The sequence below is a fragment of the Lolium perenne genome, chromosome 3 (genome assembly GCF_019359855.2).
Source record: "Lolium perenne isolate Kyuss_39 chromosome 3, Kyuss_2.0, whole genome shotgun sequence".
Taxonomy (NCBI): Eukaryota; Viridiplantae; Streptophyta; class Magnoliopsida; order Poales; family Poaceae; genus Lolium; species Lolium perenne.
In genome coordinates, this window is record NC_067246.2 from 274,201,811 (window position 1) to 274,214,076 (window position 12,266).

At 40.9% G+C, this 12,266-nt stretch overlaps 1 protein-coding gene across 2 annotated transcripts; it reads right to left on the reverse strand.

The window, feature by feature from the left end:
• Positions 1–1,916: 1,916 nt before the first annotated feature.
• Positions 1,917–6,675, reverse strand: LOC127344493 (uncharacterized). 2 transcript variants are annotated; one of them, XM_051370785.2, is made up of 3 exons: positions 6,244–6,675; positions 6,010–6,144; positions 1,917–2,764 (listed from the first exon to the last, which is right to left on the reverse strand). In XM_051370785.2, exons 1-3 carry the CDS (start codon positions 6,600–6,602, stop codon positions 2,332–2,334), a joined length of 927 nt encoding a protein of 308 aa, XP_051226745.1. In that variant the 5' UTR covers positions 6,603–6,675; the 3' UTR covers positions 1,917–2,331. The 2 variants fall into 2 exon arrangements, with proteins under 2 accessions (XP_051226745.1, XP_051226744.1); XM_051370784.1 differs by having other exon boundaries at positions 6,010–6,150; positions 6,244–6,670.
• Positions 6,676–12,266: the final 5,591 nt, after the last annotated feature.

Sequence of the window (12,266 nt, forward strand, 5' to 3'; positions counted from 1 at the left end):
GACAGGCTAGCGCGGCCAGGGGGTGGGCCGCGCCCCCCTACTGTGTCGTCGCCTCGTCAGCCCTCCGACTCCGCCTCTTCGCCTATATAAAGGTCCCTGACCTAAATCTTCGATACGGAAAAGCCACGGTACGAGAAACCTTCCAGAGCCGCCGCCATCGCGAAGCCAAGATCTGGGGGACAGGAGTCTCTGTTCCGGCATGCCGCCGGGACGGGGAAGTGCCCCCGGAAGGCTTCTCCATCGACACCGCTTCCATCTCCACCGCCATCTTCATCACCGCTGCTGTCTCCCATGAGGAGGGAGTAGTTCTCCATCGAGGCTAAGGGCTGTACCGGTAGCTATGTGGTTAATCTCTCTCCTATGTACTTCAATACAATGATCTCATGAGCTGCCTTACATGATTGAGATTCATATGAGTTTTGTATCACTATTCATCTATGTGTTACTCTAGTGATGTTATTAAAGTAGTCTATTCCTCCTGCACGGTGTAAAGGTGACAGTGTGTGCATCGTGTAGTACTTGGCGTAGGTTATGATTATGATCTCTTGTAGATTATGAAGTTAACTATTGCTATGATAGTATTGATGTGATATATGCCTCCTTCATAGTGTGATGGTGACAGTGTGCATGCTATGTTAGTACTTGGTGTAATTGCAATGATCTATCATGCACTCTAAGGTTATTTAAATATGAATATCGAATATTGTGGAGCTTGTTAACTCCGGCATTGAGGGTTCGTGTAATCCTACGCAATTAGTGGTGTTCATCATCCAATAACAGAGTGTAGAGTATATCATTTATCTATTTTGTTATGTGATCAATGTTGAGAGTGTCCACTAGTGAAAGTATAATCCCTAGGCCTTGTTCCTAAATACTGCAATCATCGCTGCTTGTTTACTGTTTTCCGCATCTCAGACGCTGCAATATTACCACCATCAATCACACGCCAGTTGTAGCATCAAGCTATTTTCTGGTGCCGTTACTACTGCTCATATACATTCATACCACCTGTATTTCACTATCTCTTCACCGAACTAGTGCACCTATACATCTGACAAGAGTATTAGGTGTGTTGGGGACACAAGAGACTTCTTGCTTTGTGGTTGGAGGGTTGCATGAGAGGGATATCTTTGAACTCTTCCTCCCTGAGTTCGATAAACCTTGGGTGATCCACTTAAGGGAAACTTGCTGCTGTTCTACAAACCTCTGCTCTTGGAGGCCCAACACTGTCTACAAGAATAGAAGCACCCGTAGACATCAAGGTGGTTGACCATTCATTTTGAATCATCACGAATTAGCAGCCACGACGATTTAAATTGGTCGTAATCACCTAAAGATAAAGTTCTAAGCCATATCAATTTATCTATGACCATTTCGTGCAAAAAATTATGACATTTCAGATTAAAATGGTCGTAATGATTTAGGGTTTGGATCCTCTCAGACGCCTTACAACCATTTGTAGTGAAATGGTCATAAATCTATGATCATTTCACCAACGATCACTATAAAAAGATCACTAGTTAATACATTTTCGGTAGTGAAGGATCAAACTACTCCACGACATTAGTTGGACTGTGTCACATGTACCAGCAAACTCCAAATGGAGACCACGCTATAGGGTCCTTTATTTTCAAAAATTTCTAAATCAAATCATGTATGTATAGTTAATGGTGTATGTTATAGCACGCAAAGTATGAATATGAAATAACTTGTGTATAGTGGATACTGCTTTATCACTTTTTCATAGCCTAATTAAACTACAAACAATTTCACATTGAAAATGTTCACATTTGTACAAACATCAATGACTATATATCCACACTTTATTAAAAAGAAATTTGTATAATGATATTTTAAATTTTCTAAAGTAAAGGACAACTGGAGAAGCTCGGCCTCCGTTTATCTGCACTTCATAGTTTTGAAAACTGTAAAAATGATGCTTAAAATTTCAAAATTAAAGGTCAACCTGAAGCTTGGCCTCCCTTTATCCATCTGCGCTCCATATTTGAGTACATATATAACCTTGAAGTACATACATGCAACCCGAATAACTAGTACATGTATACTCCATATTAGTATATGTAGTCAAATAGTAGGTTGTAAGTATGCAGCTGCTATTGTTCTATCGACATGCCACCCAGGTATATGATATTCGCTGGTGTCGCCCAAGGCCCATAAACATGCTTGGTTACCTCGGTTGTTTTTTCTTCTTCGACACCAGGGTCAGATATTTTGATCATCACTATACAGAACACCTTTGTCACCTACGTATATAGTGCAGTAGTGCACTTACCCTCCCTAATAAGCCGCTAGTGTCCAAGCCAGGCTCGATCATATCCTCTCTGCCGGAAGTAGAGATTCCAGGGACCACAACGTGTCCTGGCCAGAGCCAGACCAGTTGGACGGCGGCGAGTCGGAAGAAGAAAGCATGGTGGCGTCATCAGCGGCACGCGGCACGGCGGAGGACGCCGAGCCATCGCACGAACCCGTGGCCGCACGCTGCAGGCCGTCACGGTCGCGTCCCCTTTGACTGCTCTGCAGCTTGATGACCCCTCGCGCCTCTTCGTCGGACGCCGGCGGCGAGGATCTGCAGGTCTTCTTCTTTGCGCCGGGTAGGTCCTGGGGCTGGAGGCGCCGGAGCAGCTGCTGCGGGCCGTGGAGATGCGTCCCCTCGTAGGTGACGATGAGCATCTCCTGGTCGTCGGTGGACTTCTCCACGTGCTTCTTGGCGCTGCAGTGGGAGCTCGTGCACTTGTAGTAGCTCCTGCATGCATATGGTCAGATGGAAGTCGATCTAATGCCACGTACGAACATAGATGGTCCTCGTCGCCGACGGCGCACGTTTAGTGTCAAAGTAGTTCGATCAAGTGCACATGCATGGAGTTGGAGATAGTTTGTCCTCTCGCCGCACGAGGCAAGAAAGTGATCGGTAAGCTAGCCAGAAAACTTGTAAAGGTGCTCTCTGTAAGCCTTGGGTTAGAGTACATACCTACTCGGATCAGCCAAAGAGTAAAGTTGAAGTAGAGTTAACCGCTTGCTATAGCCTATTGCTACCTATAGCTACTTTGTATCAGTTTTGTATCAGTTTGCCGGCAACGGCCTTATTAATTTAGAGCCTTTTTACGGTAGAGACGGATACATACAGACCGTTCAAACAAACTGATCGAACGGTTCGGATTTACTAATACTTATTGATCAAAGCAATAGTATTTTCTCACAAAAAGTCAAAGTCCCGGCCAACCAGATTTGCTAGCTTCCCTAATATATGGACCTTCCATATACTAGTTTCTTTAATTTTTCTCATAATAAATTTCCCTTTTGTAACTTTCCTTATACGTTACAAAAATAAATGGGTGCATGCATAGCTAGAAAATCTGTTCAACGGCCATACAAATTCGCAGGGAAAAGAAAAAGGATCCATGGTTTGCATTATCTAGGTGGAAAGTGTGGACTTTTTTTAGGTAATTATATTTTTCAAGTCAGAACCTAGCGGATCAAGTATAAACACATCTCTAGTAGACCTATACCTACAAATTAATATTCCTTCATATCGGTTAATTAGCTAGATCATTGTATCGTTGATTTTGTCATTAGATGTCAATATGTAGATACATCGGTACTCTCTCCATTACAATGGATAAGACCTATAAAAACTCCCTCAAAAATGAATAAGACCTATAAATTTAGTCCAAAGTCAACTTCCTCGTAATGTGAATAATGGTGTAGACAAAATACAATACCAAATTAATATTACTCATAGTAGATTAACCGTTAAATATATTTTATAGTATACTTGTATCATGTTATAATTTTTTATTTGGTTAAACTTTATAAGTTTTGACTGCTTTGTATTGTTCGATGTTTCTTTTAATGCCAGTGTCTTTTTCACATTTTTTTTTGCACGGGAACATTCACCCTTTGTCACGATTTTAACATCCATTCTATGGACTATAAGATACTAGGTTTGCGAGCTAGCTTGTGATAACCAGAGTTGTAATCAAATCTCTTCCAGAATTTAGGAATAAATCAAAAATACCAAAATTATTAGTTTCCTAGAATTCGATGACTCAATACTACTAGCCCATATGACTAGTAATTGCACCGTAAAACAGCTCAAGGCAGAGCTACGGCCTAATGTTTAAAAATCTATAGCTGGCTCTACGCTGACATGGACAATAGTTTGTTATAAAGATGTAGTTGCCCCGTCCAGAAATAAGTCACCTTTGTCGAAATTTATGTTTATCTACATTCCAAAACTTTTATAGATACATGCCAATCTAGATAAATTTGAGTCACTTATTTCTGGATATACTATTTTATTGATACAATACCCACCTTACAGCCTCACAAAATACTATGTAAAACACGTGCTGCATCAAACTCATGTCAACAACTCTCTACTTTTCTCTCTCCCCTAACTCAGTAAAAATATATTATTTACTTATTATAGCATGCTTACAAAGTTAGCTTATTGCACTTTCTCTAACGGCTCTACATAGTATATGTGTGAGAGTGAGGCCGACTTGTTAAAATAAATATATTGCCTAGCTCTTTTGCATCGGTTTAGACTTTTAAAAGTTAGCTAATTATATCAATTCTATACTACCATTCTCGAGTTCGACGATATACATGACAGAGAGTGCTTTCTGGGAACAGACTTTCGCAGGACGCAGTAGTATAAAACTCCATCTATTGCGTGTCGTTGTTGTGAAATTATTGAAGGTTTCCTATCTTCTCAACCGAAAAATTGAGCCCATCATGGGCGTAATTAATTAATCATGTTCACAAGGTTGTTTAATATTATTTTTTGATTGAATGCTCTCAGGTGGGAGCCGCGCTGGATGCATGATCGAACTAGCAGCCGGTGTGGTGCATGCATGTATGCTCAGCTGGTTAATTACTGCGAAAAGAAGAGGCTCCTATGAAATCAGAAATTGTGCATCCAGTTGACAAAGAACAGGGTTGTAGCTCCCTGGGCTATCCCTATCGCTAGCTCATCTGTTTTCGTCGGTTGCTATTTGTTGGACCCCAGTATCCAATCAGTTACTTAAATGCTGCTTAATTATGCATTAGCGCCAAGTAGTAGTTGCAACTATCGTTAACTAAATGCTTGCTGTGTGGCTTTGCAATTGATGTTTAAGCTGCAAACTTTGCCGATCTGGTAGCTCGCACAGCATGTGTAATACCTGGAAAGCTCTAAGAAAGCCCCAAAGCTATTATGGACACGTAACATCATGCCCGATCGACGACGAGAGGCTTCGCGCGGCCGTAGTCCCATAGACACATGGACTGTCAAGCGACTTTGCTCCATCTCCAGCTGCTAACCACCCCAGCCCAGCTCTAGCATCATGGTACGGCGAATATTGGGACCGACCCACCCGTTTGTGCGCCAAACCCCTATCTTTAACTTGTTTTCTTCTTATTTAGATACTACTCCATGATTTACAATACCACACGTGGCATCGTTGAATTGCACAAAGTTGACCATGTCTAGCTCACCCTAGCATAATCATGTGTACGCTCTGAGTCTTACATTGAACTACCCTTAGATAGTTAATTGTTGTTGCGATTTTAGTTTAAATTTGAACTAAAACATGATAAGAATTATGAACGGAGCGAGTATCATTTTGCAAATTACCTAAGCTCGATCTCACAGGCCTTGACCGGTGGATACATGCATGCATATGATCTTACTATGCATTCATTTTATTTCGAAATGAGGAGCGTAGCCTGGCCTCTGCATCAAAATGATACACAAAACCTTCGTCTATTGCATAGTTTTCAGATTCAGATTTACAAATTTAAAGTATCAACATAAATCAACCAGCGAAATAAATCATATAGAAAACCTCTATGCATTTTATATTCTAATGGGTTGCCGCCTGCCGGCCTAGTCGAAGAACTTACTATGCATTCATCAATACCAGAAAACGATTATCAAAGTACAACAATTCAAAGTTGAAGCTAGGTAGGAAGATAGCTGGATGTAAAATCGATAAGTGCGTTAACCTGGGATGGGGGTTGTTCTTGATGCACTTCTGCCCATACTTCCTCCACTTGTACCCGTCCGTGGGCGTCTTGCCGCCGCAGCTCCTCACCTTGGCCGTGTGTCTGCTCTCCAGCGGCGTACTCGGCGCTCCGTACCTGCGGCTTTTCAGCCGAAACCATACACAGATTAGTCCTCTCGTTTGATCAACAACGATCAGTGCTAAATATCCACGGATCGACACGCGCTAGCTGCACCTAAAATACAGCGAGCCGAAGCGGCGGCTGGAGGGGTACGGCCGAGACCACAGCGCCTTCTGGATGTCCCTGATCGTAGGGCCGGAGTACACCGAGCACATAGCCTGCCTAGCCACCGACGCCGGCGGCAACCGCTCGTGCTCGGCTGCGGTGCTACTGCCGCCACTGTTGCACCGACCAGATATCGAGCCTCCCTTGTCGCAGGAGTGGTTCTTCTCCGAGTCGCCGGCCGGGACCAGCGAGGCAAGGAGGCTGTCGTCGCTAAGGAGCTCGCTTATGAGCTGCTCGTCGAGCTCGCCCGGCCAGACGCCAGCCTCGTGTTCACCTGCGACGGCCTGAGCCCTCGGCACATCTCCCATCTCTTGTTCGTGGATAGCAAGGAGCCCACGCCTCTGATGAAGGGATTTATCATATGTTACCCACGGCTCAAAGGCTTTTATATAGACGTGGAGTCTATGTGGATGAAGTGTGGAACTATGCATCGAATTTCAGCTGAAAAAAGAACCACGCTGATGAAGACATTTCCGGAATGCTCGCCTAATTAAGGGGTAGCTCGACCGTTGGGTCTAACTGCGAAATGGGCAAAGTTATTATTTTTCTAAGGTAAACTAACAAGGTACAGTAGTAATATTGTTTTTTGAGCGGGGCCTGATATAAGAACTGCTATTTTGAAAGAAAATAAATACTCTATTCATACTATCCTCGCGCTTGAATCTAGGCGTTCTACTCTCTCACTCACAGGTAATTTTTGTGCCATATAACAGTGACTACACTTACATGTGGAGCGGATATTTTCCGCACCGAATCCGCATTCACATCTGTTTTTTAAGGTATGGTAAGTGTTTTGGGTGTCCGTCGGATAAGGATAGTGTCAGCTGGATGTCCATGCAAAATCCGGCAGACGGGGATTATCCGGTAATTTTGCAGATTACCCAAGGAGATTAACTAGAATAATCTGATTTTATTACAACATATTTTGACGTAAGTTCGTATATGCAGTCTGGTGAACCCAAGCAAATATAATTACTACTATCCGTACAATTATACCTGGGCATTGTTCGGGCCAGGCCTAACAAAGCCCGTCACAAAAACCCCGGCCCAAGCCCGGCCCAAGCCCGGCCCAGACCGACTGTCGGGCCTAATATTTTGGCCCAAGCCTGGCCCATCGTAGCAAATACCCATCAGGCCGGGCCTCTTCCCTATTTGCCATATTTCCCAAGCCCAGGCCCGGCCTGGCCCGACCATCAGGCCTAAATCTTCGGCCCAGGCCCGACCCACATGCATGCTCGGGCTGGCCCAATCCCGCAAATTTTGGGCCGGGCCGGGCTTCCCATGATCAGGTATACGTACAATGCAGACATCATATCCACATAAAGCAATATGTGTTTTCAAAACATCGTATCTTTTTGAAATTATTTCCATAATCTTTTCAAACGTCTGATATTTGATTCTGTCTCGTTTCATTTTCAGCATTTAGGATGTATTAAGTTTCTTAAATAATTGGATAGGGACTTTGTATAAATTTTCTTGTTATTCTTATATAATATAGTCCTCTATTTATACACGTATTTATCTGATTATTTTTGTCCATTCCCGATCAGAGTTTGCTCCATTTCCTATCTGAATCCGTAGTTCAATATAACCCTTATTTGAATCCGCATTCACTAGTTGTCCAAACCGATCCGAATCCGTCTAAATAATATGGTAAAGGGCATGAAAAGAGTAAAATATGATCTGATCCAATCTATTTGAGTATTATTTCTAAAATAGTTGCAGCATTGTTTCCACATCTTACATCTTTTCACGGATGCGGTTTTCCGGTATGCCCAAGCTTGGAAAAAAAGGAGTGTTGAAATATATATTTTAGCAGCAATTCTCCAAAGTTTGGACTACTGGATGAACTTGCAAGCTCATCTGTTCAATAATTGAACATATTTTCAACACTTTAATCAATAATTAATTGACTGCACATCCTCTCACCAATAGTCTTTATAATCCAATTACACCACCAGCTTCTCCACAATTGGTTATTAACCCTACTCCTAGCATTGTTATATTATTACACAATACTTTAAGTTGTTTGGTTTACATAATAAAACCCAAAAAATAAAATGTATGATTTCAATGACATACATCTTAATTAGTAAAAAAGCATGGCCAACACAGAAAAGCATGTTTGATTACAGCATGTAAACTAAACTACATATGAACTTATGAAGTACCGTACGGAAACACTTATCTAAACATTATTTCAAAAGAAAGTTATACTTTCAGATTTAGTGTGATAAAAAAATCCTTGCTGGTACATCCTCTTCATTTCAACCCAACACATTGGTTTCAAATTTCTACATCAACATTATTTTCTCTCTTATAAGTAATTAATAACTGATCTATGAATCTTCACCTTTATCGGAAAACCAAATCTGATCCCGGGTGCATATGCACCCGGTATGTATAAAACATATTTCCAAAACATAAAAAAATTAGTAAAAAAATTTAGCATATAGAGGGACATGTTCTATGTGTGCACGCAAAGTTTCACATAAAACCAACAATTTTTCTACCCTGTGTAAAAAAGACAAATAATGCCTCAAAAAATAGACTATTTTAGCACCGAAGATTTGTCTTTTTTGCACAAGGCACGAAACATATCGGTTTTTGCTGAAACAACTTTATAAACATGTAATATGTCAAGGTATACACGGGGAATTTTTATTTGTATTTTTCTAACATTTTAAAATATGTTTAATATGCATTTCAAATAAAGGGTGCATATGCACCCGGGTGTAGAAACACCCTGTCACCTTTATGTATATCTTATGCCTGATCTATCTCTTTTGATTGGCACCTAGTATGCCATTAAGATACTACTCTACGCACACATCCAATTGAGAATTCCTATATTATTATGGTAATATTTTTGAAACCAAATCTTAAAGTAATAGGAGCAATCTGGCTCCGAAATCGGTATTTTACAAAATGTGGAAATCTCGATTGGAGCAAAAATAAGATAGTGTTGAATACATATACACTGGTGAATAGTGTTTGTAAAAAATGCAATACAAATGTTTTCGATTTGTTTGTTGTAAAACATATTATGTTTGATATCATAGAAATAAAATTTATATAACCATGCCCATAGAACAGAGCACAAACAACCATATATTAGCAAATCACATCAATAATTTTGGGTGTTGATTCGAGTCCTTGGGGTGCACGACGAAGGTGAACACATAACATGTTTGACTAGTTTCGTTTGCGAACTTAATCCTAAGGTTGTGCCATGTGTCCTATCTGCCAGCCTTGAATATATCCAAAACAAATATTAGGAAATAAGTACACCACCAATAAAATCTCTATTGGATTGAAAATAGTTAATTATCCCTGGCATAGGTATGCCTACCGGGAATGTAGAATTAGTATCCCAGGTTCGCAAGATAGCAAGAAGCCCATGGACTCGAAGCTTTGGAGGCCCAAAAGGTTGGAAGCTCTCGGATTAGGAAAATAGAGTTACTATAGGAAACTTGTATCAATATAAGGAAAGACCCAATACGACCCGACAATTTGTAATTATATGATACGAAAGAGACTCGACTTCACCTCCTATATAAAGAGGGAGCCGAGGGTGAAAGAAGGGATCGAAATCATTCTAACCGAGCCATCGTAGTATTGAGTTGAACACCTTTGTTCGACTGAACCTTCGAGATCTACTTGCCCTCTACTTCTTACAAAACCCTAAATCTACAATACATAGGCATTGACGAGTTAATCCCTCATCAATCCCTACCTTATTTCTTTAGATATTCTCCCTTCATAGGACATCAGACGCCATAGTGTTGAATATACAAATACATAAGTGAATAGTGTTGGTAACAAATGCAATGCAAATGTTGCCGATGTTCGGTGTTGTTACAAGGGACCATTAGAACATACATCATATAATATATAGTTTCACAACCACATATTTGATGATGCGTATATATATCACTGATTATGTTCAAAGACAACATAAATAACATATTAATACATTAGAAAAAATCATCATGGCATGGTTACCTCTAGGCCATATTTCCAACATGAGCTCAGAATTTGCTAGTGGCGTTGATGAACTCAACCGCCTTATTTCGATCTTCTGCCTAAATATTACTTTTATCATTAAACGTAATGGCATCATCCATTGTGCATATTTGTTTTTTGAACACTTTTTTTTTTGAACACACCATTGTGCATATTTGAAGTGTGTGTACTAGTTACATTCCCGGGACTAGTAAATAAAACACATGACACAAACCACCTCAGATATGGGTCGCCATAGCATTCCCGGGATAGCACACGTTTGCGCTTGTTTTCTTGCCCGGTGTACTTCCCTGGGGAAAGTCTACAGGTGCACACCCTTTTCACCTTTGTTCCCGAGTTGAATTTCGGGTTAGCACCTCAGACTACACTCTTCAGCATGCCGTACCCTCGCTCGTTTTCTGGAGCATGCCCACTTATAAAAAATATACAACACATTTTACAAAGTACACCCCTGTCCACAATTACATGACATTGCAGCGAGAAATATGCCCACTTATAAAAATAGACAACACATTTGGTAAATGATGCTCAGCAATCGAGCAATATAAGCCCAACTGAAAAAAGAAACGTTTTAGCCAAAACATCTCACGAATTTTCCCATCCAGTGCTTTTAACCATGACTTATTATTAACCATTAATTCAAAACTCAGAGGACAGATGTTAGAGTACGTCATGGGCCTGGCCTGTTAGTCTTATGGTTTGCTTAGGGGTCAAGTAAGCCTTGCTTGGGAGTCAAGTAAACCTCTCTATATAAGGAGAGGAGATGTATCAATCTAATCAAGCAAGAATTAAGAAGGAAATCCCCGGGGCCCTTTTGCCCACGGCCGGGCAAGAGGGAAGGGATTTCCTTCTTAATTCTTGCTTGATTAGATTGATACATCTCCTCTCCTTATATAGAGAGGTTTACTTGACTCCCAAGCAAAGCTTACTTGACCCCTAAGCAAACCATAAGACTAACAGGCCAGGCCCATGACGTACTCTAACAACAGACCTAAGGCGGATGGAAAGACCTGCAATACAGGAGTGAGAGACATCGTCTCAGCCGATTAATCTTTTAGTGCTCCTACCGCTTGTGCAGATCACCGCTGCACAACTTCACGCTAGTCCATGCCTCTAGATTCCGCCACTTCTCCCTTCAGTTTCCCTGCTGGATCTTGAGATGTCACTAACTGACCTCTGTGTCCTTCAAGAATTATGGATGAGGCACGGGGAGAGGGAAGGTGGCGCCAGGTTGAGGATGATAAATGTTTATTGAGTAAATAGTTGTTTAAAATCCTTTCAGAGGAGGGTATGTGGCAACAACTCATTTGTAACAAATATCTTAAAAATAAAACATTGGCGCAAGTAGAGGTTAGACCAACTGATTCACCCTTCTGGAAGGGTCTTATGCATGTGAACGAAGATTTCTTTAAGCGAGGCAGTTTCAAAGTAGGGGATGGAAAATCTGTGAGGTTCTGGGAGGATGTGTGGTTGGGTGACACGCCTCTATCCCATCAATATCCGGCTTTGTATAATATTATTCAGCATAAGAATGTGTTAGTATCGACTGTGCTTGAAACTCATCCTATTAATCTTACTTTTAGAAGAGGTTTTAATGATAATAAGTGGCTACAGTGGTTACATCTATGCCAAAGGTTAATTACAATCAATTTAACTACTGAATCGGATAAGTTTTTTTTGGAAACTAAATGATTCGGGTATTTTCACAGTTAAATCTATGTATCTAGATATGATGAATGGGCATACTATTTACCTTCGTAAGTATCTATGGAAGTTAAAGATCCCTTTGAAGATAATTTTTTTTATGTGGTTTCTTAATAATAAGGTTCTTTTAACTAAGGATAACTTAGCCAAACGGAAGTGGAATGGGTGTCAAAAATGTTGTTTTTGTGATTCCATGGAAACTGTAAACCATTTATTTGTCTATTGCCCTTTTGCGAAGATAA

What these genes read in the sequence shown, in the direction of transcription:
- LOC127344493 (XM_051370784.1), bottom strand. Translation starts at nt 6,602, where the DNA reads ATGGGAGATGTGCCGAGGGCTCAGGCCGTCGCAGGTGAACACGAGGCT. An exon ending in TTCGGCTCGCTGTATTTTAG is followed by an intron (nt 6,151 to 6,243) that starts GTGCAGCTAGCG and finishes TCGGCTGAAAAG; the next exon opens with CCGCAGGTACGGAGCGCCGA. An exon ending in AAGAACAACCCCCATCCCAG is followed by an intron (nt 2,765 to 6,009) that starts GTTAACGCACTT and finishes ATATGCATGCAG; the next exon opens with GAGCTACTACAAGTGCACGA.